Source organism: Emydura macquarii, unplaced genomic scaffold, assembly GCF_026122565.2.
Source record: "Emydura macquarii macquarii isolate MOO-44397 ecotype Brisbane River unplaced genomic scaffold, CSIRO-AGI_Emac_v2 contig_2205, whole genome shotgun sequence".
Lineage (NCBI taxonomy): Eukaryota > Metazoa > Chordata > Testudines > Chelidae > Emydura > Emydura macquarii.
The window spans coordinates 8,464,144-8,491,184 of NW_027132342.1; the positions used below are offsets into that span (position 1 = coordinate 8,464,144).

Sequence of the window (27,041 nt, forward strand, 5' to 3'; positions counted from 1 at the left end):
AGAGCATCCCCAAAAAATCATCTTCATGGAGGAATCTCTTCGACCCCAACGTTCCGGCAGGCATGAGTCCTCCCCTCAACCTTCATCTTCAAAGGATAGTGGGTCAAAGAAATGGACCAGGAACTCCTCTCACAAGTTTAAAAAAAAAAAAAAAGAGCAGGAAGGCTCTTTAGCGACTCTAGGGATAACCAAAAGCGATCACCATCTTATTTGGTATCCTCGAAATTGCTGACACTGAGACCACAGTCTGGCACCTATGCCTCATGGTGACGGTTGATATCTGGTGCCACTGACAGGCCAATGGACCCTTTGGGTATGGGCATGGAATCTTTAGTATTGAGAGATAAGGGCAAACATCCTAGGAAGGCGCTCCTGGTACGCAAGTCGACATCTGTACCACCAGTGACAATGACCCACCCAGCATTAGAGAATTTGGTACAAATGAGGTCTCCATCTCCCCCGCCATTGCCACTAGAACAGTCAGTACCAGTGGAATCCCACCATGCCGGTGACGTAGGCATGACAAAGGCAACCGACTTTCTGCCCTTCAGTAATGTTGTGGCACTGAACCTTTGCCGGGCACAGGGCATATCTCTGCAATCAAATCATGCCCATCCATTGTCAAGTGAGGGATCGGATAGTGAACCTGAGGGTCCTACTTGGCTGAGACAAACCTGGTATCCTTACTGGATGCATCTCGTGACATGCCTGCTGATCTCTCTTTTGACCCTCATCATCTCCTCTCACAAGACAGAGGACGTACCCTACACCCCAAATTGGGGATTTTCCACCTTAAAGCATGGCTCCTATGTGGTTCCAGCATCTAGAAAGCTCATGCTCAGAGGAAGTACAGAGGTTCTGTTACACAGTAGAAAGTCCTCCACATGACACACTTAACTGCAGAAATGATCCAGATTTCATATTTAGTGCACGTTCCAACAGATCTCTCCAAGATCAGCAGCTCTTCCACGTATTCTGACGTATTGCTCTGACCCTTAAAAAATTGGGGTTATCCCTAATCTCTCTCAGGGTCCATCTAGCAGCTATCACAGCTTTTTACCAACGCATAGAGGGGTACTCGGTACTATCACACTCAGCCACTAAATGGTTCCTTAAGGGTATAATGAGCCTCTTCCCGCAACCTCGACTCCCGGCTCCCTCGTGGGATCTAAATCTGGTACTGAAAGGGCTGACTAGGCCCCTCTTCGAACCTATGGCCACCTGTTCGCTAACATACCTATCAGTGAAAACTGCCTCTCTGATGGCAATTACATCGGCTAGAAGAATAGGGGAGATGGCAGCTTTGATGGAGCAGTATTCTTTCCAGACAAGGTTACACTCAGGCCGCCTCCAAAATTTCCCCTTAAGGTAACTTAATTTCACCTTGTTCAATCAATCCACCTTCCTATCTTTTACCCCAAGCCTCACCAACACAATAGGGGGAAGGGGCCATACTACATACCTTAGATGTGAGGAGAGCCCTGGTATTCTACCTTCAGAAGATCCCCTAGATTTTTTCTCTCTGTGATGGAAAGATCCAAGGGCTCAGCAATATCAGCCCTAAAACTCTCTAAGTGGGTCTTGAATTGCATCAGACAGTACTACCAAACTTGCAGTGTGACCCCTCCAGACTCAATCCATACACATGCCACAAGATCGATCTCCTCATCTGTCACTTTCTTCAAAGATGTCCCTATCTCAGAGATCTGCAGAGCAGCAACAAGGGCGTCTGTCCACACTTTTGCAGAGCACTGTGCAATCACTGGGGACTTCGCCTTCGATGCCACCTTTTGCTCCACGGTACTGTCATCTGAAACTGACCCGACTCGAAAGTCCCAGCCCTCCAACAGGGGTACTGCTCAATAATCACCTACCGTGAAGCACCTATAGGGACATTACTCGAAGAAGAAGTTACTCACCTTGTTGTTTCTTCAAGATGTGTCCCCCAAGAGGTGCTCCACAATCCGCCCTCCTCCTCTCTACTATGTAGTTTCTCTATTTATGACTCTGCGGTGGGGAAAGAAGTGAGGATGGCTAGCCCGCACACCCTGGCTGGCTTCATGGTGTAGCATGAGGAGAGACAGTGCATGTGCGGGCCCAACAGACACTGCTACCAAAGTTCTCTGATCAGCAGCACGGGGACGCAGACACACCTACAGTGGAGCACCCGTAGGGGGACACATCTCAAAGAAACATCGTTACAGCACAAGATGAGTAACTTCTTATCTGTGCAATCTTAATTTAGCCCCCTTGTGCATATGCATTATGATAGTCTTTCACTACATGATCACATTACTGTATTTTCCACAAAACCCCTGCCTCATTCATTGCATAGGTTGTATCTTCTAGCTCATCTATTCCTAAAAGATTTAGTCTTGCTCAATAATTATTAAAATAGATGTTGGCATTTTACCAGCTGGAAGGCTGCCTCACATTTTTCCAATAGACTTTGAGAGTATACAGACTGCATAACTTATAAAGGCAGCCCAGTGACTTGCAGTGCTGAATTACCTTGCATCGGGAACATTTTCTCACTGTGAACCTTTGGAAGGTTTCAAAGGACTAACCCCAAACCTCCACAAGACTGAAAACGGACTTGTTAGTCCCTGACCAGGCTGTTTGGCTTGTTGAGAGTGTGGGGATGGGCGGATGTGTATTAACTCTGTAGGCGACCCCGATGAAGATCCTAAGGCTCAAGATTGAGGATTCCTACGATTGTTGGGGATAGGATGTGGTGGGCTGCACTGAGCCTCTCAAGGAGTGAAGATTGGCAGTGGACAGGGAGCAGAATAGCTAACTCATTTCAGTGGAGGGTTCAGGTTTTTCAGTCTCTGAGTGGAAAAGGGGCATTACTCTCTACATGTTAGGTACAAGTGATTGTGACTTGATCACGTTTATAATGTGTGAGCAGCATAAAGTCCAGCCCAGTAATGTATATACGTGGTGCTTTAATAGAGCCAGTTTCACAAAGTTGAAAACAGTTATGAGCCAGATCAGCTGGCAGGAAGAAATTAGTCAGAAAAATGTGAATAATAATTGAGAATCATTTAAGGGCACCTTACTACATGCCCAGAAAGCCACAATTGTGGAAGAAGGCCATGATGGTTAAAAAACACTTGCTTTAGAGGGCAAGTGAAGGCAGCTATAAAAATTATATATAAAAAACAAATGGACAAAAGGGGAAGTGTATAATAATGAATAATAATCAGCAGTTAGGAATTGTAGAAAATGGATAAGGGAAGCAGCGGATACAAGGGGAAATATGTCTAGTAGAATTAAGGACAACGTGATAGGCTCTGGGTTCTAGGCAGTGAGACCCGGTGATTGGAGCTGTGGCTGAGAACAGGTACCAGCTGTAGAGTTGTGACTGGGCCGAGGGCAGTGCTGAAACTGTGGTCTGGTGACAGGCTGTGGATCAGAACCAATGTCAAGGTCTATAGGCTAGCCAAATCAGTAGGACTCCGGATACAGGCCAAAGGTCAAAGCCAGGTTGGAATCTGTCTGGCAGGCCAGGAGGTGGGGTCAGGGCTGGAGTGGATCAGTAACAGGTTGGTGCAAGATGGGATTAGGGCATGGACAAGGCTGGAGCAGGCTTGAACAAGGCTTAGGCAAAGCTGCAGCAGGAACAGGAACCGAATCAAGGGCAGACTGGAAGTCTAGGGAGTCAGTAACACTGCAAGGCAGCAGGAGGGTTCCTGACTGAGCAGTGCTGTTGCACAAGCTAACTTGCAGCTCTGGCGAGATCAGACAAATACCTGTGCCTGGGGATCCTCTGATCTGGGCCTGCTGGGATGTAGGCTGCAAAACCTGTGGGTTAGCAGCAGGATGCATAAGGAAGAATCTTCCCTTTCCCTCTCTTCCCCCTCCCCCCCATTTTGCTGACTCCAAAGCCACCTGCCAGCCTCACTTCTGCAAGCCTTAGGAGGAGAGTCCCAGCCATTAGGAAATAGACTAGAAGGAAGTCTCACTGCTGTGCTGCTCCTAAACTCTGCGGAAGAGGAGCCTTCATCCTGAGGACCTCCAGAGATCCAGATGAATTGGACCATAGCACAGGATGTGCTTTGTTGGGACTCTGATTTGCAGGATATTTTGTGGTCAACAGAATAAGGGGGATCTCCCCATCCCCCTAAGAGCTGTTGGATCTCCTGGCCCTCAAAGGGTTTGTAGGAGCAAGGCTCCTCCCCAGCGGGTCCTAGGACCATTTTTAAAGGAAAGAGAGAAATTTCATGAAGGTGAAGTCAAAGTTGCAGGGGTGTGTTTGTGGTTTGAGTGCATTTGACCTTTCAAAACATTAGCATTAAACACAAATGAAAAACCCACCGTGCTAGGTTTCATTTTTGAAACAAGGCACCCAATCCATCTTCTCTGCCCCTGTTGCAATGCCCAGAGAAAATCACCAGTTCATACTGCATTAGCCACTCATAGGAAGCAGTTGCATTACATCAATGATCATTGAAATGCCTTCCTGTTAATGGGATAGTGAATATGCTGTTTTACATCGTCTTTATCATCCTGCATAATGCACATAGAAGCACTTTTACAGATTCCTGTTTAGATAAGTGGCATGGTGAAAGCAGTCTTTCCTCACTTACTAAGAGCCTGACTCTAAGTCCGTTGAAGTCAGTAGCAGTCATTCTGCTGACTTCAGTGGGCTTTGGATCAGGATGTAAGAGCATGGTCCTTCTGGGAACTGAGAGCACTCAACTCCTCGTGGCAGGTAATTTATTTACCAGTGTCATTAGACCCCAGCTTGCATTTCTGTATGCAAACGTCATATACCTATGTCGTGAATTTGAGCACTTACATGAAAAGAGCAGCGGTTGGTATGACAAAGCAGCCTATTTAATAATGGAAACATAATGAGAGAGAGAAGTTTTGAAAGCAAGATTAAGCGTGCACATTTATGATACTGTACATGCCAGGAAAGGAAATGATAAAACAGTCTATTTTATCTGAAGAACCTCTATCTCTTGCATGCTTCACAGAACACAGTGTTTTCAGCTAGAGAAAAGGGGGCAATAAAATTGAGATTTTACTTTGGCAATAAACTGTGGGTTTGTTATTTTCTAGAAACACAGCGCTGTGAACGCCTGAGTGCTTTTTCGTGTCATTGTCAGTCGTGTGGTACTTTGGTATTGATCAGAAGTGTAGAAATCCATACCTTTCAAAATTACTGAACTAATTAAAGAATGGCCATGCTGTCAGTGAAAGCAGAATATACAAACTCTAACATGGTAGTGAATTGACAGAATGAGACGCAATTGATTTGTGGCACTGTACAAACTGGCAGATAATTTTTTTTCTTATTTAGGAGCTAGTATAGTAATTGATTCTGACTGTTCTTTTTCCAGTTATTTACTGATCTGAGCTTTGTTCCCCATTTTCCCCATAGATAGTGAATGGCACAATGGAGACAGATTTTGATTCTTGATCTTAAATTTGAGACAAACATGTCTCTCTCCCCCTTTTTCATTCAATGAATATGGGAAAAGAAGTGTGTCTGTGCAATGTTTTGTGGTTTGATATGTTAATGAACCCAAAGAATGTTCAGCATATTGAAAAGGAACCCAGTGTGGAGGGAATGGGTTTCTGCTGTTGTAATTACGAAATATAATTGCATGAGCCGGATGCTCCCATCCACCACAGCCCCTATATGCTGCTACAGTTGTGTAAAAGAGCCATTAGATAGCTGGATCCAGCTAGGGGAAAGTTCCCCCAGCTCAGGCTTTACACACAGTGGCTTACACTGCCCTATGAGGGCCCCACCATAAACCCCGCTTTGGATGCATATCAGAGGCCAGTATGAGAGTGGACAGGACATGCCCAGAGTCGGATGGGGCAGGGCCACAGCATGAAGCACTGTGTGGATTCCAGGCATTGCTGCTACCCATAGGCAGCCGGAGACAGGCAGCTCTTCAGGGTTACATTACCCAAGGACCCACAGTGGCATCTTGAGTAATCCCAGGATTGGGAAGGCACCAAGCCACCTTAGTCCCTTTGCTTGGGCCTCACTGTTCTGTGCCTTGCCTCTTACTGGCACAGCAAAACATCCTACCCCATGTGTTTAAATGAGGACTGTGCTTTCTGGTTCCACATAAACCCTAAATAAACCTTAAAGAATCTGTCTAGAACCCACTAATCGCACGCATTTTGGGAAGGTCCATTTATTTAAAACCATGACTTTCATGAAATTCAACCCTCTTGGATTTAAAAAAAAAAGTCCAGTTGGATCATTAGTGTGCAGGGTTTGTGCCTAACGTTTCCCAAACATCGAACTCCAAATTAGGGATTTTTCAGGCCAGATCTTAAGCTGGAAGTTGGCATAACTCCATTAAAGCCAATGGCGCTGTGCCAAGATACATCAGTTAAGGATCTGGCTTATAGTGTGAATCTTTACTTGCCTTTTGTTGCATTGGCACTGCAACAAAAATGATACCATTGCTGCCTACAGGGTACTTGTATACTGCTTTGGTACTGCTGGAATTGGAGCTCCTGCTATTAAGCACTGATGCATGTTTTTATTGGTGGAGTTTTACTTTAAACTGTGTTGGGAAATCGTGATGCCTGTCAGGAAGGGGTTAAAGAAGCCAGCCATCCGACCCCACCCTCACACCCTGTCTCCTCCTATCACCATCATCCCCCACCCTGTTGAGCCCATAAATAAGAGTCCTGGCTTTGTCCTCCATGAGAACAATACTCCTATGTAGAGAACTAAAGCCAATATGTTTGCATCTCTCTTCTGTCAGGCAAAGAAGGTGAATGTGAAGAATTTTTAAATTCAGGATCTGTTTCAGCGGTTTTATTGGACATGCAGAGTTTAATTGATCAAGAGAAAAGTCCATCTCCTATCCCAGTAATCAGCTCTCCGAGCCATGAAGAGTTTAACACCACTGATCCCGAAGAGGTATTGTTCTATATTTTCTCTCAGTGTATCACTACTTGATAACATTACTCACGCTTCAGAAACCAAACACCCACTTTTTACGTTTTCTCCCTGGTTAGGCAGTTTCAGTAAAACTTCCCCATTTTGTCTGGAAAGTCCTCACCCGTATAGGATTTGTGTGAAAGCCACCAACTCTTAAGAATTAGGTTTTACTTTAGATTTTTTAAAATCACAGAACCAAATTTGAAAACACACACACAAAAAATCATATTTAATTCATTTAAAAGTCCAGAAATTATTTCAATATCAAACTTGAGAGTTTCTGGAACTGTGTTCTCATTGTTTTTATGTAAAATCTTATTTAAAAGCTTATTTTCACTTATCTAAAGTAAACTGAGACTATTCTAAATCAGCTAAAATATATACTATAGTATATTTAAAGGGACACAGTCAAAAAAAAAAGTTACAAGTAGTTTATGATCCCCCCCATGCCAACATCCCTGATTTTACAAGCCTGTTTTCATATATTTAAAATATTTCTCTCTCCCGTCAAAGCATTCGTGCAATGGGAAACTGACTATACCCGTGAACACAGCTGTAAACCAAATGCTATCAAATGCATTAAGCAAGCAAACTGAAAGATACTGACAAAGTGGGTTTCTGCTCACGAAAGCTTATGCCCATATAAATTTGTTAGTCTTTAAGGTGCCAGAGGACTCTTGCTGTTTTGAAAAATACTATCTCTTTCCCCTGCTCCTCCCTCCCACATGTTTCATTTATAGTCATCTTCAGGGTAACTTGTAACAAATAGTGGGTCAGAAAGTTTCAGAGGGAAGTGTGATTCTTTGAAGTCAGTAATGTCCCTTTAAACCTAGGGCTTGGCCCTGAATTCCTTCATCTGGAGATCCAGGTGGACGGGCAGTGCAGGATTGGGCACTAACAATGTGTGCTGTATCATGACTGTTCTGTATAGTGTCAGGCAATATCTTACAATGAAATAATGTGATGAATCCTTCTCCGAATAGCTAAATTTGCTGTGTCTTCAAGACTCTTCAATCCTTTTCTTCCTGGATATGATATATTATATTATTTATACTTATTTCCTTGCCCTGCCCCATCCACTTTTTTTTTTTTTAATTGTGATCTTAGAATATGCAAGCTGTCTTGGCTTGTCTGGTGCCTTAAGTGTGAATAATTGCTCTACCATTTATTTATAAAATGTGCTAATGTGAGCAAGTTTAAATGGCCTGAGAAGATCTCATAATTACTCGCAATGGTTTTGATCTGGCAGACACATGAGCAAGTAACGTTATACACATGAGTAAGCCTTGTTGACATCTATAGGATTACTCATATGGGAAAGGTTACTCATTTGTGTAGGTATTAGCAGGATTAAGGCCCTAGTTTTTATTTAGTGTATTTACAAGTCCAGCGCTTCTGCCTTCTGGAAGTCTCTGAACAGGTTGGAATAGGGTGTTTGCCTCCATGGTTCAATTGATATATTCGCACATTGTTTTCTTGATTTATTTTTAAAGAAATAGAGAACAATGGTGGAAATGTATTACTTTATTACCTAGAAGCTCTAGTCATGGACTGGGACCCCATTGTTCCGGAGGTTGTACAAAGCCAGCCAAAATCCCTGGCCCAAAGAGCTTACAATTTAAATATAAGACAAGAGACAACAGGTGGAGATAGTGGAGAAATCCAGCTGCATTCTACCAGCAGTTTTCTTCACAAGCATGTCTCGCATTTGCATGGTAAAATAATGGGGATCTTTTTTAGCTGACATACTGACCTGTTATGCATGATATATTTAAACTATTTCTTGTTTTTATTAATATCTGAGATATATTTAATTTTCAATTTTTATTATCATTTTCTTTTACGTTTAGTGTTAATTTATATATTGTAACTCTCTGTTGGGGCCTCATTTCTGCAAATCACTTAAACACATGGTTATGTCCCACTGAAGTTACATTTAATGGGACTTAAGCACGTGCATAAAGGTAAGCACCTGCCTAAGTGCTTCACTGACCAGGGATGGATTTACATAAGTGCATAAAGTGAATTCAACTATTAACATTATGTAGATATTTAATAGGATGTTAGAGAAATTACTTTAAAAAATCCCTACAGAATTTAATAGAAATAAAAATAACTTTTCTACAGGATGTTTTGAACCCTGCTATATAATTGAAGAAGATAGCATATAATTTTTGTTAAATCCTATGGAATGTTTCAAATAACGTATAGGAAACTTACAGTTTGCTATTAAATTCTATAGGAATCTTCCAGGGATTGCTTTTATCTTTGAATGTTATAGATACAATTTAATGTAATGTTCTGATATGCATGTGAGTAGTCCCATTGAACCCAATGGGATGGGTCCTGTGCATAAAGTTACGCATGCATAAATCAATGTTAGGATTAGGCCTAAAGCCCAGATTCAGCAGAGTCCTTAAGCGTGTGTTTAAATGCTTTGCTGAATCAGGGCCTTAGTGCCTGGAGCCAGAGAGAAGCACTTGAATCAATCTATTTATTTTCTTTCAAATTTAAATAATTGGCACCCTTGTTGGATGTCTCAGAGCAGCCAAGGACTGAACAGAGATGGAGAGTGAACTATTGTTTCACGCCATTGGGTGGGCCCAAGGGGGAGACACATGGACCAGGCAGCATCAAGAGGCTTATGCTGCTTTTATTGATCCTGTTGTACCTGCTCTGTATACCAATAGAGGGTTTTAAGCTCCAGTGTTGTCAGCCTGGCCCATCTTTATAAGCCCTAAACTACGTTTATAGTAAAAAGAAAATAAATCAAACCATATGCTCTGAAGACACTCTGTGTCAGACTTCTATTTTTGTAGCTGTTATATTTTATTCTTATTTTTATTCAGTGATTGTATAGTTTTTGCCCATTGTGGTGACGTATTCTTTCTTCTTTTAGAATTCACTACAGATTCACACCAGCATCTTGCAAGTTTCAATCCCTTCTTTTTCACCAACAACCAAAAGCTCAGAAGCAGCGACAGAAAAAGTGAAAGTACAGCCTAACCCAGACATTGCAAGTGAAGTGAGGTATAGTTATCACAAACTATTTCTAACTGGTGTGTGAAGCCAACATTTTGTTGCAAAATGTTAGGTGAAATTGTTTTTGTTAGTGCCTGGACAATTAGAGTATTAAGTCAGTTTCCTCAAGTTAGCCCTGGCACATATAATGTCCATCTGGGATTAAACTGTATGCTCACCAAACACACCTTTCTAAGTCTAAAAAAGTGGGCATTCCTGTTGTCGTCGTTATTCATTAAAGCACCAATAGTGTGCTATGTGCTTTCCAAGAAAGAAGGCATGATAGCATTGTTGTGAGGTGCGGTTGCTCCTTGGTGCCCCCTACTGGCTGACTGTGTAACGATAGGTGCTTCCTGCCTCAGTTTCCTTTCCCGAGGTGGGTCTCCTCAGCTCATACCAGTCAGTGCTGGAGCAAAAACAAAACTTAACCTCTTAAAAGGTCCCAACAAAGAAAAAGGTTCTTCTACCGTTTGAGGGTTTCCTTTTCATCCCACCTTCTGGGACCTATTCCCAGTTTCTGGGCTACCTTTGAGAGTCTTTACGGCTCTGGGATACAGCACCCAGCCCCCTGCTCCAGTATCAAGCACGGGGTCGCCAGGCTGGTTCCACTGGAGTACCCTTTCCCTGCAGACTCTGGCTCAGAGATTTCCACAGGTAAGACTGATCTCTCTCAGCCCTTTTACAAGGCTTAAGTGTCCATTAAGCTATCACTTGGCCCTCCATAGCCCTGCCCCCTCAGGCAGTGAAGCAACAAATTATGGCACAGGTGTAGCTGGCTCCATTTCCCCCTTAAAGGGACCAGTCACCCTGTGACAGGGATGACTATAAAACTAAGGTAACGCAGTGGGCAATCAGAATAATTGTTTTTACTTCATATAAATTGTTTAATTCTGGATGCCAGCAAATCTAATGGGTGTTTGGCTAAATTCCTTAGTTGGTATTTGAAGATCTGAACCATTATTTTTATCTATAGTAATATTGGATGTTAGGAATCCAAATGCCATGAAATCTCATTGACATAAGACTTTATCTTTGACTTTATTGTAAAAACTAGAGCAGACAAGAGTTGAAGTGTGCTTTATTTTGGCCCTGATCGAGGAAAGCATCTCCATCCAGGACAGCACTTGTGCTTAAGTGTTTTCCTGAATGAGGGCCTCTGCCTTTCTCTGCTCTCCCTCCCTCCTTCACACTCTTCCACTGGTTCCCGTATTTCTTCATGCTGTGCTGCAATTCATGTAGCTCTAACCTTAGGCAATGTGAAATCTTGTTTCTTGTTCATTTTCTCTATTTTTAAAGAAAACACTTTGACCGGACTCATTGCTGGAGTTCCTATCATAAGCTGCTTGTGTCCTCAATTATTGCAATGGCATGTGAGACATTACACATGCTGTGACCTCTTAATTTACTCAGACTCAAACCTGAATATATTGATCAGCCTGCAGTGCTTGCAGTGATGTAGGAAGTCTTTGCCATGCTTCTTGAGTTCACTCCCACCTTGTTTCCTTTTATAACAGGAGATGACCGAAGGAAAGATTTGATTTGTGGTAATATTTAGCCATTCAGATGAAAAGAGAGAAATAAAATTCACTAGTTGAGACAATAGGAATTCTGTATCAATAGGATCTATTAATGAGATTCTTAGATATCTCATGCTGTAGTACCATATCTGTTTTACAGTGAAGGGAAAACACCAGGTTCCTCCGCAGAAACTCAGCTGAGTGACAGTCCATTGTAAGTACCATATCAGCTAAGGAAATGATTCTACTTAGACACGTTTTAAAAAAATTATTTTAATGATCACATGAAAATGGGTGTAAATTCTAACCATGTTAATTCATTTTAAAAAAATGTAGTGATGTTGATAATTTTCTGCTCTGATCATTTTAGCGTTGACTACCTCTATGAAAGTTTCATTGAGATCTCTCAGGAGGATTCGAAAGACATCCCTGTGTACATAAACAAACTGCTCCGCATGGCCTCCCTTCCCCAACTCTACAGGGAAATGGAAAGCAGATAGCAATGCTACTGCTCTTTGTTGTACTTCTAATACAAGTACATTAATGAAAAGTCGCTAGCGGCATCCTGTTAAGTTGGGGGTGCCATCAGTGTATCATTGTGATGGGAAACACATTTGCACACTGACCTGAGGTTCCTTCCCCTGCACTGGGCTCACCCATGCTCGACTTGACTGCGGTGGAATCTCAAACATGTCCTGGCTCGTTTTGGAGCTGGACCCCTGTCACAAGTCCCCCATCTTCCTCCTCATCCTCACTGTTCATGGCAGGAGTTTCTGTCTCGGTCTCCTCGGAGGTATCCACAGTGGTCTGTGGGGTGGCAATGGGGTCTCTGCCACGTATGGCATGCAGTTCTGTGTAAAAGTGGCAAGTCTGTGGAGAGCTGTTAGGTATACTCACCAAGCTGGACTTGGGAAAGGGCATTTCAAAAATTTGCAGAGATTTAAAGGGGTAGGGGGCCCTTTAGTCTCCATGACCCTGGACAGTGGAGTTCACAGTTGTGACCAGAGCAGTTAGCGTCAGGCTGTGGGACAGCTACTGGAGGACTGTTAGGGTCAACATAAATAAGTCTATGTCTACACTCATGCTGCATTGACCTCGGTACATCGAACATGACTCGATGCTGCTTGGGGAGATGGTGTTATTATGTTGGCATAATGGGGTGCCTACATTAGTGGGAGACAAATTTAAGTGTAGACACATGCACAATTAGGTCGACGCAAGGCGTCATATGTGGACCGAACTTTATAGTGTAGACCATAGTTTCTCAACCTGTGGTACGCAAGACACAGGCAGGGGGTATGTGGAGAAAAACAGAGTGAAGGGGAGAGGGGCAACAGCTCCCTGCTTCCTGCCGGGTCCCAGCTTCCAGGTGGGAGCCTGGTGGCAGCCTCCTGCATCTTGTGAGTTGGGTTTGCAGCTGGGTGGCAGCCACCTGCGCCCTGGCTCTGAGCCAAGGGACAGTCTCTAGCACCCCGGCTTGAAGACGGGCAGCAGCCACCTGCCCACATCCCTGGGTCCCAGCCAGTGTGGAAGCCTTCTCTGCCCCATCTTGGACTGGGTGGCAATCACCCACCTCCCGGGTTGGCAGCCAGGCAGCAGCTGCCTGCAACTTGCCCAGGTGGCAGCCCCCCTCCCTGGTTCAAAGCCCAGTGCCCAGAAAACTTGTCAATTCACCCAGTGCATTCACTGCCTCCACAAGGGATAATGCAACAAAAGTTTTCCCTCTCCTAAGAGCTCCAACTGAGATCCTGCAAGGACAGAGCATGCTGCCAGAAAATTATATTTATGGAGGCAGCTCTCCAACCAAAGCCCTTGTGCAGGCGTGAGTCTTCCCCTCAACCTTTGACTTGGAAGAATATTGGGTCAAGAAACAGTCAGGGGACTCCTCTCACAAGTCGAAAAAGAGAATGGGAAGGCCCCTCAGCAAGCCCAGGGATAACTGAAAGCGATCTTCATATCGCTCAGTATCCTCAGCACCGTAGACTTGGAGATCATCCAGCACCCATGCCTCATGGTGACCGCCAATGTCCAGTACCACTGATAGACCCATGGACCCTTTTCACATATGCACCAAAGCTCTGCTACAGAGACATGTGGGCAAGCGCCCAAGGATGCTCCTGGTATGCGAGCTAGTGTCTGTACCGCTAGCAGCATTGGCCCATTGGGCATCAGAGAGATCAGTACAGACAAGGTGTCGTCGTCGGGCTGTGTTAGAAGATCCCAACTCCCCACATCTCGATATCGAGATCCTGGAACCTAGCCATGGCCGATCAAGGGGTTTTTCCCTACAGTCGTGCCATGCCCCTTTGATGTCAAGCGAGGGATCAGACAGTGAGCCTGATGAGGTTTCTGTATACTTCTCCCAAGCTCCATATGGGACCCAATATCAACAGGGTCTGGGAATGTACTGCCAGCCACCTCCTGGTGCAGATACCCAGGGGCACCTCCACCGGGCCCTATGCCACCACAGTGGCCAAACTGGGACACTTGGGCAGCGCTCCAACAGCCTGCCTCGGAGGCACCAAGCATCACGCATGAACTTCCCAGACATGCACCCTCGGTTGCCGCATCGCAGGCCTCAGAACCCCAAGAGGTGGAGGAGCAAGAGGTGGACACAGATGAAGAGGTCACACCCAAGGCCAAATCCTCCTCATCCCCAGACAAAGTGGTCATACCGTCACCACCATCCATGGCAGAAGACTTCTATGTGTTCCAGGAGCTGGCAAAAAGAGTGGCGGATACACTCCACATACCTTTGGAGGAGGTTAAAGACATGCACAATCAGCTTATCGACATCCTCCATGCTTCAGCCACCTCCAAAATCGCCTGCCCAATCAACAAGGCTCTCTTAGATCCAACTAAGACAGTGTGACCAACCCCGCCTCGGTGGCCCTGAAATACAAGTGGGCAGACAAAAAGTATTCTGTCCCCATAAAAGACTGAGTTCTTATTTACCCACTCGCTACCCAATTCCATCATGGTGGACATTGTGAACGCTCATGACAGATAACACCACTCCTGGTCTACACCCTACGATGGAGACTGGAAGCAACTGGACCTTTTCATAGAAAGGCATACTCCTCAACCACCTTACAACTTCAGATTGCCAACTACCAGGCACTCATGGCAAAATATGACTATGCGAACGACAACAAACTACATGATTTTATTGATAAATTGCTGGAGACCTCCTGAGACTCCTTTTAAGGCCATCATCCAGGAGGGGCAATTGGTGGAAAAGATGTCTTTGCAATCAGCCCTTGACGCTGCTGACATAGCTTCTAGGACCATCTCTGCAGCAGTGGTGATGAGATGGTCATCGTGGCTCCACTTCTTGGGATTCCGGAAGGAGGTACAGATCATGGTGGAAGGCCTCCCCTTTGAGGGTGTGAAACTCTTTGTTTAGAAGCCTCTCTCCACTTCTTAAAGGATTTCAGGGCCAGTCTAAGGTCTCTAGGAACCTGCACATCAGGGCAAAAGAGATACTTTAGCCCTCAATACCAACAAAGACTTCATTTGTCTCAATTTCCATCACGGCAGGGCTATGAACCCCGAGGAAAAAGGGAAAATTCTTGAGACATAAGCCTTCCAGCTCCCAGTCCTCAACTCAACCACCTGCCCAAAAACACCACTTTTAATGGGCAGGTAGAGGTGCTACAAGACCACTCCCCACTCCTATCCATGCACCCGTTCAGCCACCATTTGTCAGCATTCTGCTGTGCCTGGAAGCACATAACCTTGAGCAGGTGGATCCTAGAGATCGTCAGATCTGGTTATTCCATCCACTTCACCTTCCTACCACCTCCACAACATCCTTCCCCATCCCTCTTCAGGGACTCTCCTTCTCATGAGAGTCTGTTACGGCAGGAGATAGATTGCCTCCTACAGTTAGGAGCCATAGACCCAGTACCTCAACATCTTCAAGGCAAAGGATTCTACTCTCGCTAATTCCTAGTACCCAAGAGGAAGGGAGGTTGAAGACCCATCCTGGACTGCAGAACTCTCAATAAGTTCATCAAAGCTCAGAAGTTCAGGATGTTCACCATATCAACAATCGTTCCATCACTGGAACAAGGAGATTGGTTTTTGGCCCTCGACCTACAAGATGCCTACTTTCACATTTTGATACTACCAGCTCAGACATTTCCTAAGATTCACCTTGGAGCATGACCATTACCAATACAGAGTTCTACTCTTCGGATTGTCTTTGGCCCCAAGGGTGTTCTCCAAAGTCCTCTCGGTTGTGGCTGCCCATCTACGTTCGCAAGGGATCATGATCTACCCTTACTTAGACAAGTGTCTCCTCAGACCCCTTTTACTTCAGGAAGCTTCTCGAGCCATCGAGGACACAAGACACTTGTTCATGGAATTGGACCAGCAGATCAATTCCCAGAAGTCGACCCTCACACCAGTGCAACATCTAGAGTTCATAGGGTCCGACCTTTGGCATGGCAGGTCAAAGCCTTTCTACCTTGAGACAGGTTTCTATCCCTGATCTTGCTCAGAGACACGGCTCAATGCAGCCCTCAGGTGCCAGCCAGAATCTGCCTCCAACTCCTGGGGCATATGGCAGCTAGCACAGTGGTGATTCCACATGCCAGGTTGCATATGCAATGCCTACAGATATGGTTTGGCTCTGTTTACAGACCTAACAGGGACAGTGTAGTAAGACTCCCGTCAGTACCCATCAGGATAAGGAACGCCTTGGATTGGTGGAAGAACCCAACCAATACAGGCAAGGCCATCCCCTTTCTTCAAACTCCGCTTTATCACTTTGTACCACTGATGCATCCCTTATATGATGGGGTGCACATTTAAATGGTTTCACAGCACAAGACAAATGGTCACCTGCAGAGATATCTCTGCATATCAACCTCCTTGGATTGAGAGCAGTCGGCATGCCTGCGCCCATTTCCTCCCGCTGATCACATATAAAGATCCTAATGGACACCGTAGCCTGTATGTATTCTATCAACCGCCAGGGGCAAGCCAGATTGCCCTATCTGTGTTCCGAGGCAATGAAACTATAGAACTGGTGCATTTCTCTTGTCACCCTGTCCACAGCTTACCTCCCAGGCATGCAAAATTCAGTAACAGACAAACTGTTGCAAATTCCCACATGATCACGAGTGGGAGATGCACCCGGTAATACTTCACGACATGGTTCCACAATAGGGAACATCATCCACAGACCTGTTTGGCACTTACCAGAACAAGAAGTGCCTGAGGTACTGTTCCAGGGCATGAACCAGTCAGCACTCTCTGGGCGATGCTCTTCTCCTTTTATGGGAAAAGGACTTTCTTTACCCCTTCCCTACGTTTCCTCTCCTGCTAAAGGTCCTGTTAAAGATAAAGACGGACAGAGCCCATGTAATTCTGATTGCTCCCATGTGGCCGAGACAGGCCTAGTACCTTTACCTGTTGCAGCTCACGATGTGCCCACCGATCTCCCTTCCGGCCACTCCGCATCTTCTCTCTCAGGTCAAGGGGCATATCATACATCCCATCCTAGGGATCCTCCACCTCAAAGCATGGCTCCAATGTGGTTCCAGCAGCTAGACAGCTCATGCTCAAAGGAAATACAGGAGATTCTACTACACATTAGAGGGTCCTCCATACGACACACTTACCTGCAGATATGGTCCAGGTTCCAGATTTGGTGCACATCCCAACAAATCTCTCCAGTCTCAATAATTCTTCCGCATAGTCTGGAATATGCCCAGACCCTTAAAAAATCAGGGTTATCCCGGGGTTCCCTCAAAGTCCACCTGGCAGCTATTACAGCATTTCACCAACTTGTGGAAGGGTACTCAGTTCTATCACAACCAACCATTAAAAGGTTCCTGAAGGGAATAACTAACCTCTTCCATCAACCTCGACTTCCTTACCCCCACACAGGACCTAAACCTAATGATAAGAGCTGATCGAGGCCCCTTTTTGAACCTAAGGCCACCTGTTTGCTAACATACCTATCAATAAAACTGGTCTCTCTGATTGCGATTACCTTGACTTGAAGAATTGGGAAATAGTAGCCCCGAGGGCACATCCCCTATGCACAGTGTTCTTCCCAAATAAGGTTATGCTTAGGCCCCATAGGTTCATCCTTAAAATGCACTTATAGTTTCACATGAATCAGTCTATTCATATTCCAGCCTTCTACCCTAAGGCTCACCAAGACAATATGGGAGCCATACTGCATACCTTAGATGTCAGGAGAGCCCTGGCATTCTACCGTGATAGGACAAAGGCCTTCAGGCAGTCTCCTAAACTATTCATCTCCATTGCGGAAAGATCTACGGGCTCAGTGATATCAGCCCAAAGGCTCTCCAAGTGAGTCTTGAATTGCATCAGAGAATGCTACCAAATCCGTAACATGACCCCTCCAGACTCAATCCATACACATTCCATGAGATCAATCTCCTCCTCTGTCGCCTTCTTTGAGGATGTCCCTGTCTCAGAGATCTGCACAGCGGCAGTATGGGTGTCAGTCCACATCTTCGCAGAACATTTAGCAATCACCCAGGACTCTGCCTCTGATGCCATCTTTGGCTCTAGAGTACTGTCATCTGTAACTGACGTGACTCCGAAGTCCCAGCCCTCCAAAAGGGGTACTGCTCGGTAATCACCTACACTGAAGCACCCTTAGGGACACTACTTGAGGAAGAAGTTACTCACCTTGTGCAGTAACGATGGTTCTTCAAGATGTATGTCCCTATGGGTGCTCTACTGCCCAACCTGCTCCGCTCTGCCTCGGAGTTCTCATGGCTCTGCAGTAGAGAAGGAACTGAGGGCGGTTAGCTCGCATGCACTGGCTAGCCTCGAGGCACAGCACAAAGTGAGAGCGCACATATGCAGGCCCCATGGGCGCTGCTACCAAAGTTCTCCAATCAGCAATGGAGGGATGCAGACACACCTACAGCGGGCAGAGCACCCATAGGGGGCCACATCTTGAAGAAGCATGGTTACTACACAAGGTGAGTAACTTCTTTCCTTTAAGGACTGTCCTTTAAAAATATTTATTTTGTTTTTAATATGTATATACATTTCTTAAAAAGTGAAATAACATTGAGAGAATTTTTAAATGTCCACCTAAATTGCATGAATGAAACCTGTATAAAACGGTTACTGTATGCATGCAAATTAAATACTAAGAGATTAACACATGCAAATTAAATACTAAGGGATTGCAAGTTATGCATGCAGTGTGTTTCCTGCAAGTACATGTTTTGGATGTGTATGTTCAGTCTATCTCTTGGAAAATGTAGCTTAAAATAAGAAGTGAAGAATTTCAGAGGTAAACATCCTGTCACTCCAGCATTAGCTCATCCTCTTGTACCTTAGCATAATTACTACTATGCTATGGAAGATCTCCTGGCAATTTCTAACCACCACATAGGAGGAATTAACAAGGGAGTACTTGCCTTAACTCAAAATTCCTTTGCTGTTGACCATTTTAAATTATATTGTAATACAATCTTTATATAGATCTTGAGAATACATTTGCCTTTGAGACAATGGGGTCTAGCTCCATCAACTCATAATTATTTTAATTTTAATTTTTATGTTCTTATTGTAGAGCTTCAGCCCTGCAAAAATCCAGCAGTCTGGGCAATTTGAAGAAAGAGGCATCAGAAGTGGTTGGTTTTGTTTTGTTTTGTTTTTTATTCCTTTCTTTCCCCTTAATACTGAGGACCAAATTGTCTACCTCAGTTCTGGCCCCCTGAGTGGTGCAAGCAATTGGAATCTGACTGGAACTGGCTGGTTGAGAATTCGTCATGGTGGTGGAGGCCTCTTAGGTGGCATGAAGCCATTTCGTCCACCAACTCTGCCTGACCGCCCCGGATTAGGTTTGGAGCCGAGCATAGCTCTGGTCATTCAATTTACAGTTGGCTATGGTCTCATTTGCAACAAAATCCTGTGAATATTAGTGAAGGAGAAAATCTGTCCCTGAATATTTAGGGGCCTATCCTCTTACTGTAGGGTATTTACATAAGTAAATCTCTTGCACTCCAAAGCTGTGTCTTAATAGGTAAAAATGTGTATTCTTAACTCAAGTTACCTAACTAGAGCAAAATCCTAGTAAAGATGAGGCAGTTTGTCATTTTCATGTAAATTAGCAGGTCAAGTTAAAAATAAGGGAACCGCAGCATCTCAGCAGTCGTGATGGGTGAATATGGAGAAGGCGAGTTTTTCTTAGGATTAAAAACCTTTATCTATCATACCAAAAACCAAAACTCAACAGGTGGCTTAGATCTGAGTCCCATTTTATCCAAATCCCCAAAACTCAGATAAGTAGTTGTAGTTCAGGCTGATTGCTATTTGCAGAGCAGTGGTAGGGCAAACCTGCAATTATACCTCATAAGATTTATTTGCACTGCGTTCAAAGAGAGATACTTCTTACCACCACTGCATTAATATTAATTTTTATAATTAAAACCAATCGTGGTTGTGCAAAGCTGTTAATAAATCAGGACCTAAAAAGGACTATATTATGAAATCCAGAACCTAAACAGAACTGTGTGCATGGGGGAAAATAAAGAATGGCGTTAATCTATGGGAAGTATAGTTCTTATGTGATTTCTTTTGAAAAATAGAAGAGGAAAAATATCTCAATAAGAACTTGACTATTTTAAATTTAAATTAATTAAATAACTGTGATAAATAAGAATTTTAACACTTCTCAATCCTTCCCAAACAGGACAAAGAAACTGTACAGAAACCAGCAGAGGTAACTTTCATATGCATCTTTGTGTGAAGCAATGCAGAAAACAGTGTGTGTGTTAATTAGCATAGTTTTATTAACATTCAGTGTCAGACATTTTAAGGGAGAATAGCAGAACTGCAAGCAAGATTCTGGAGTGTGATACAAAGAATCTATTTGGATCTCCACTATTACTTTGTGTCAAGTTTATATTCTCTCTCGCACTCTTTTCTTCTCATATATGGGTCTTCGTTTTGACTGGCTGAGAATAAATAAAATCACCCGTTAGCTATTGTTTGTTCCAAGAGAATGTGGGGAACATCTTCAAATCACTCTGTTGAGGTGTTAAGGTTCTCTTGTCACCTTTACTCACTCTGCCCCAAAGACACCCCTTATTGTGGTAGGCTGTCCTGGCTAAGTAGGACTCCATGGGGCTTACAGCCAAAATCAAAACCCCTGGGCCAGCCAGAGGATTCCTCACAAAGCAGCACAAGTGGCTCCTGTTCCCAAATGGCGAAGTGCGCTCTGCTGCTTCAGCATGCTCATCCCTTGTCAGCCCAGGATCAAGGGATTGATAGTCTCCAGCCCTGTAACCCTGTGCAGTTACACATTGCTGCACTATGAACTAACAAAGCCAGGTCTCAGATTTGTTGTTAGCTTTGTAGCATTTAAAATTGTCGTGTTTTTGTTCCTTAGAAACCTTCCAAGTTCACAATGTATTGTAGTAGAGTTGCTGTTCTCTTTTTGCTGTGGTTGCCATTAAAAAGTAGCCATTTACTAGCCGCTACCATGCAGTGATACCTAGCGTGGAGCCACTATTTCCTATTCTAAGTAATGGAGACAAATCATAGTATCTCAAATACCACTTCTAAAGCTGTGATTTTTCAGCAAAAAGAGAATTCTTATGTTTGAGACTTTACTGTGTTTACTTAGCTAATCAGTAAGAGACCATGGGAGGTTAAAAACTGTTTCAAAAACCCAGAATAAATAAAAAGAAAGATGCTTATTTATTTTACAATTATTTTAGATTATCAAAACTGCCAGAATTATACAAATCTAATTTATGTGTCACCGCTTATGCTGCTTACTAGCTGCTTCCATTTCTCTCCATTGGACAATGGAAATAGGCTACTAGTCCAGTGGTTTTCATACTCTGCTCTTGCAAACCGCTGATGGTCCATGGAGACTTTCTGGCAATCTGCAGAGAACTGGCCAGTCATAAGGTGCTTGTTCTTCCTCCTTTTTTCCAGAAACTTCTATCAGTGGGAGATGAGGGAGCTCAGGACTTCACAGGACCAAGCCCTGTGTGAATGTGTGTTCAATTTATTCTTTTAAAGTACCACTTTTGCAAGATCTGAAACATTTTAGTACAGAAATGCTACTGTTGAAGAGATAATAAATATAACTGAGTCCTGAACACGTTTAACTGAAGATCTTGCTTATTTAATCCAGAGTCAGTATATGCATGCTATAGTCTATTTTACAGTGAAAATACTACCTTTATTTCCAAATTACCTTTCAAAATTGATGGTGCACAATTCAAAGGTATTTTATAGTGCAATAATATTGAGTTCAAAAGTTTTGTTTCCCTGACTAATTAGACTAAAGCTCCCGTGGAAGGTAACAAAGGTGGAACCCTCCCTCCAAAATCCCCAAGCCATAGTGGCACCAGTGATGAGGATAGTTTTGGTTCCCGGAAAGCCAGATCTTCATTCGGACGAGGCTTTTTCAAGATAAAAAATACCAAGAGGACAGCGAGTGCACCTAATTTGGGTAGGTATCGTGCTCCTGAAAGCGTCTCCAGGGTATTTTGAATAGGAGTTCTTAATAAGAGATGAGGGTTTCTTTTTATGCGTGTTGTAGCTATCATAAACAGGGGCAGGGCCAGCCACGGTCTGACCCAAAGGCTGTATGGAGACACTTATGGCTGCACAAAAAAAGTGCTGTGCTATTGCTATTGCATACGAGTTCAGTCCAACCCTGGCCCTGGCCTTTATGCTCTGACTCTGTAGCATGCAGCAGTTTTAAAGCAGCAATTTTCTTACTGAAACACAGCAGCTCATAGGCATTTTTCTTCCACCCCAACCTCTGCTCCAGATCTTAGTCTTATCACAAGGGCAGTGTTGTTACCACAATCCAATATTATACCTACAATAGCACCTCTACTCAAGTCGTCTTCCATCTATTATTAAAAGTGTTTGTAGAATGTGTGCACCTGAGATACATCCACCCAGAATTTTAATTTTCCCCCTGGGAGAGGAGCGGTGAAAAACCTCCATCCTTCAGAAGTTTAAAGGGATTTCTGCCTCCTTGTCCAGAAGAAAAGACTTCCACTTTATGGTCTTTCTGATACCTTGCCCCAGGGAGTTAATTTACCCACAGCCTCGTTATATAGGACCCATGTCTTCCTCTCCCATATATGTTATGAAAATTGATTGGCCTACATGAAACAGATTTATTATCCATTGTTAGACCAGTTGTTTCGTCCCGTTAAGATGTTTTTGTGCCCATTTCTTCATATGACAGCTACAATGTAACAAATTGCAATTTTAAAATAATCCTTCTTATCTGAAAACAGCGGGGTCAGAGTAGAGTAGAGGAGTGGGAGCCTGGATTCTGTTCCTTGCTCTGCTTTGGATTTGCTTTGTCAATTTGAGAAACTCACTTACATTGTGTATGTTTCAGTGTATCCATCTGGAAAACTAGTCAATAATACTTGTATCCCTCACAGGGGTATTGTGAGGCACAGGCACAACTATTATTACACATGCAATCTATTATTTTCTTGTGCTCAAATGCTGACTGAAATCATCAGGATGTTTTACTCTCATTAATATATAACTTTGCTATATTACTTTTTGGTGAGGAAGGGATTAACAGTTATCAGTAATCCTAATCTTTGTGTGAATTCAGTGCTGTGTGTGGTGCATGTGTCTGTTTTACTTTTCTCCCCTTTCTTATATTTTGCCAGTGTAAATTTTGATGTGTGTTTTACCTTGTCATTCTGCGTGTTCTCTCCCATTGTGCTGCGTGTGGTTATGTGCATTGTTTGGATATCTGAAGATCGCAGTCGAAGTGCAAGTGCACCTACTTTAGGTATAGTAGTCCTGCATGTCTGCCTGTACCAGTGCTCTGTCATGATTGCTGCTAACAGCTGGTTATGGCCATGCACGTTTAAAACAAAACTAGAAACAAGATCTCTATGTTGAAACTTTTATACAACACTAAAACAAATTTTCTCTGGAACGCTGGCCTACTACTAAAAGTCTGCTGCATTGTTTCATGATAACCAGTACTAATGAGACATGTTGTGGGTAGGCTTGCAAAGGTTAATGAACCTCCAAACACAAAGGTTACCCATCAAGGCAAAAATGAAGGTAGAGAATGGGTGGTAATTGTAGAAGTGTGTGTAATCTACAGAGGCCTAGCCACATGTTCTGCTCACTTTATCATAATGACTTGGTTATTAGTCGGATCATCATCTCTTTGTGTTGTCATCCAACTCAGTGCTTCTGGAAGGTGCTAACAGGTAATGCAACATGAATTTTGGAAGTATTTGTAATGCTTTAATTGAGGTGGCACTGAGGGGAGGGATACACAAGTCCTCTTTCCCAAATAATGAATGTAATAAACGTAAGGGAGAAAGAACCACACATGACAAACAATAGTCTGGTAGTTCTGGCAGGTACTCAGCTATGCTGGTGACAATGGCAGTATAGGAATCGGAATGGAATGTTTTGCCTTTATGTATACCCATGTAACCCTAAATCAGTTATGGTAACTAAAGGTGAATATGGTCCTAAGACATGACAGAAACAGAGCTAATCTCCTTATTTCTCATTAGTGTTCCAAATTTCCAAACGTCTCTTTCATAAAACAGCTATTCTGAAGGATTATTTCAGAGAAGGAGATACAGTGAGCAGGCATTCTAGTACCCACAAACCTCTGCTTCTGATTCATTCAACCATGTTCTGATATTCCCCAACAAGCATGCTGCTTAAATGTGTTTTTTCCTAAGTTAGATTCCTTTCTAAAATACCCTACCTATACCGTAGATCTATCCTCCAACAGAGAAGACCTCATTCACCCAACAGTAGAGGTGAAGTGGTCAGAAAGCACATGTTAAAATAAATGATATAGTTGCTTCTCTTCATTGCTATAAAATATTGATATAAAATTGATATAAGATATTGCTAACATGGGACCCCTAGGGCATCAAAACTTTGTCCAATTAAGGGCCACGCTGGCGAGTTGCCAGGAGCCACAGGGCCATGCCGAACTTGCATTAATTGGAGCAAATGTCATCCACCTTCATCATTAACTCTGAGGTCTTAAACTGCAAGTCCCAGCATACCATGCTTCATCTTGACCCAAATGACTTGCAGTTGCTTCACTGAACATTGTTTTCTCTTGAAAGGCAATAAAGGGTTTATTTTTTAAAAGAAATAATGGTGCCTGTAGCTGCCCATCCATATTAAAGATAAAGATGGCCACAAACTGCTCTGTGTACTCTAGGGCCTACATTTTGGCAATGGCTGTTTCACCTTAACAGACTCAGGCAGTAGATTTATATTCACTCTTCTATGATTTTGTTTTAAGCTTCCATTAGCAAATAAGTGATGTAAATAAACTCTTCATCATTTGTTTGCCCACAGCTGTATGGCACTTGCTGGCACATCTCTGCTTAAGTAGAATATTAGATTCTGCAATTTATTTAATCATCTGTTTCTCTATTGTTTACTTTTCATTTTATAATTTTGGTTACCAAATACTTTCTTGAGTAGTCCTCAGGTTTACCTGGGCTGGATATGAAGTCTCTGTAGACAAATACAGGATAAAGATGTAAGATTTCCATCCTGGAGGGTAACATGTTGTTTCCCAGTGCAGTGGTGGATGTTAGATGTAGCCGTCCTGTCTCTATTAAATAAGAAGCAATGGCTTTTTAGTCAGGACACAACCCAAAGTTCATGGTAACTGTCTGTAAAGGAGAAAAATATTCCACTATGTGCAGAAGCGGAAGGCCCGCTTTTCCCGATTGCATTTTTGAGTCAGAAGGAGTTGGCTGTTGATAGATCTTGCTAGATGAGGATCAAATCAGAAATGGCATTTTTTTATCAACAACGCTAGGGTGGAAATGCTTTATAGTGGTTAGGGTAATCCTGCTGTGCCACTGGATTTCTGCAAGGCTTCCTTGTGCCTCAGTGTATCTGTCTGTAAAATGGGGGGAAATAATGCTTCCCTGGCAGAGTTACGTAAGGCTTTAATTTATCAATCATTCATAAAGGGTCTTGCCCTCTTTTGGTGCAATGTACTTAATGAATGCTATTGATGGTATTGAGTGCTACCAGTTTTCAAACAATAGACCACAGAAAGGAATACATTTTAACTCCTTTGGCTCTCCGTCTTCTTAAATTGATGATTCACAGTAATTGCAGCAGGAGTAATTACAGAATTCAGAAATGTGCTCATAATATGAAATACAGATGAAGTACTGCCAGATGAAGTTCTACTGGGGTTTGTTTTGTAATAGCCGAAACAGAAAAGGGATCTGCAGATCATTTGGACCTAGCTGGTTTGCCCCCTCGGCCGAAAGAAACTGATGGTGGGCAGATGTCTCCGTCTTCTCCGGACTCCAAGAAGAAGGCCAGAGGAATCAAGAAACTATTTGGAAGGTTAGTTTTTTGTCCGTTTGGTGTTTTTTTAAAAGGAAAAGGAAAAGTGAACGTCATGTAGGGCTGCATCATTAGAGGGGATTGCTAATGATACATAACCTTTCATATCTAGGTCACCAGAAATGCAGCTCAAGCTGGACATGACATAGTCATTCCTATTTGAAATCTCTTTGGTGGCCTATGTGGATTCACTTAGTGGTCTCAACACAGTTCCTAGTAAATAGTTATCCTTATCACAAAGTCACTGCCACATCTGGCATATATTTGTGGCTTTTTAGTCTCTCAATCTTATTTCTTTGTCCTCAGCTTCTCATCTTTCTTTCCTCTTCCTCCAACCAAGTAGCTCTGGTCTAGACTCTCCCAGTTTTAAAAATAGACCTAATTGAGCTTAGTGCAGATGAAAAGGTGCAAAATGTATTGCAGGTTATTTCAAAATTCCACAGTGTATTCTGTGGTTGGGACAATAAAGGGATTTATTCCTGGTTATCATATGTGATGCAAAGAATTTTAAATGTGCTTTGCCTTCTTTACTTAGACTTAAAAGAAGCCAGTCTACCACATTTAACCCGGATGATATGTCTGAGGTGGAGTTCAAAAGAGGAGGGACAAGAGCGACTGCAGGACCAAGACTGGGCTGGTCTCGAGATCTTGGACAGTCTAACAAGTAAGAGGAACTGCACTGAACCAGAACATGCAGTGGTTTTCCACTTCAATTTGCCTTTGTAGGCTTTCATTTTACTACTGTATTAAGAGGAATTGTGCTTTGCAAAAGTGAAGTTAGAGTAACATTAGCATTGCTAGCAAAAGGCAACAGGCAAGCCCTGGCTCTTTGGGACGTTGCCCTCCTTCAGAGGATGGTCAGGAAATTAGTGTAGACCAGCCCTTAGTACATTAAAGAGTTTTTGTCAACAAAAGTCGGCCTGTGGGGTTCCCGGCAGGAAGCTGAGAGACCGGTCGCGCAGCTCCCCTCACACTGCCCCTCTTAGGTCAGAGGAAGTGCTCCTGGTGAGGACACACTCCACCGACCGAAGGAGGGTAGTGTGGATGTCAGCCACCGTAGTAATTACTGCAGTGGCCGTAAGTCAACATAATATATGTTGACTTATTTTTGAAGTGTAGACAAGGCCTAAGTATGGCCCACAGTCCTGCCGTGAGATTCACATGGGCTGAATCTTGCCCCTGAGTGCAATCCCGTTGACTGTAGT

General features: G+C 43.4%; 1 protein-coding gene across 14 annotated transcripts in view; it reads left to right on the top strand.

Annotated features, from left to right (window-relative positions):
* PPFIBP1 (PPFIA binding protein 1) overlaps positions 1-27,041 on the top strand; it is a 166,085-nt gene that overhangs the window by 122,104 nt on the left and 16,940 nt on the right. For 10 of the 14 annotated variants that reach the window (XM_067559297.1, XM_067559294.1, XM_067559295.1 and 7 more), the window contains 9 exons: positions 6,747-6,904; positions 9,825-9,955; positions 11,624-11,677; positions 19,040-19,100; positions 20,162-20,191; positions 21,766-21,937; positions 23,228-23,260; positions 25,695-25,836; positions 26,372-26,500. In XM_067559297.1, coding sequence (XP_067415398.1) covers positions 6,747-6,904; positions 9,825-9,955; positions 11,624-11,677; positions 19,040-19,100; positions 20,162-20,191; positions 21,766-21,937; positions 23,228-23,260; positions 25,695-25,836; positions 26,372-26,500 — 910 coding nt within the window. The remainder of the gene's footprint in view (positions 1-6,746; positions 6,905-9,824; positions 9,956-11,623; positions 11,678-19,039; positions 19,101-20,161; positions 20,192-21,765; positions 21,938-23,227; positions 23,261-25,694; positions 25,837-26,371; positions 26,501-27,041) is intronic. The other 4 variants (XM_067559298.1, XM_067559305.1, XM_067559306.1 and 1 more) reach the window with 1 other exon arrangement.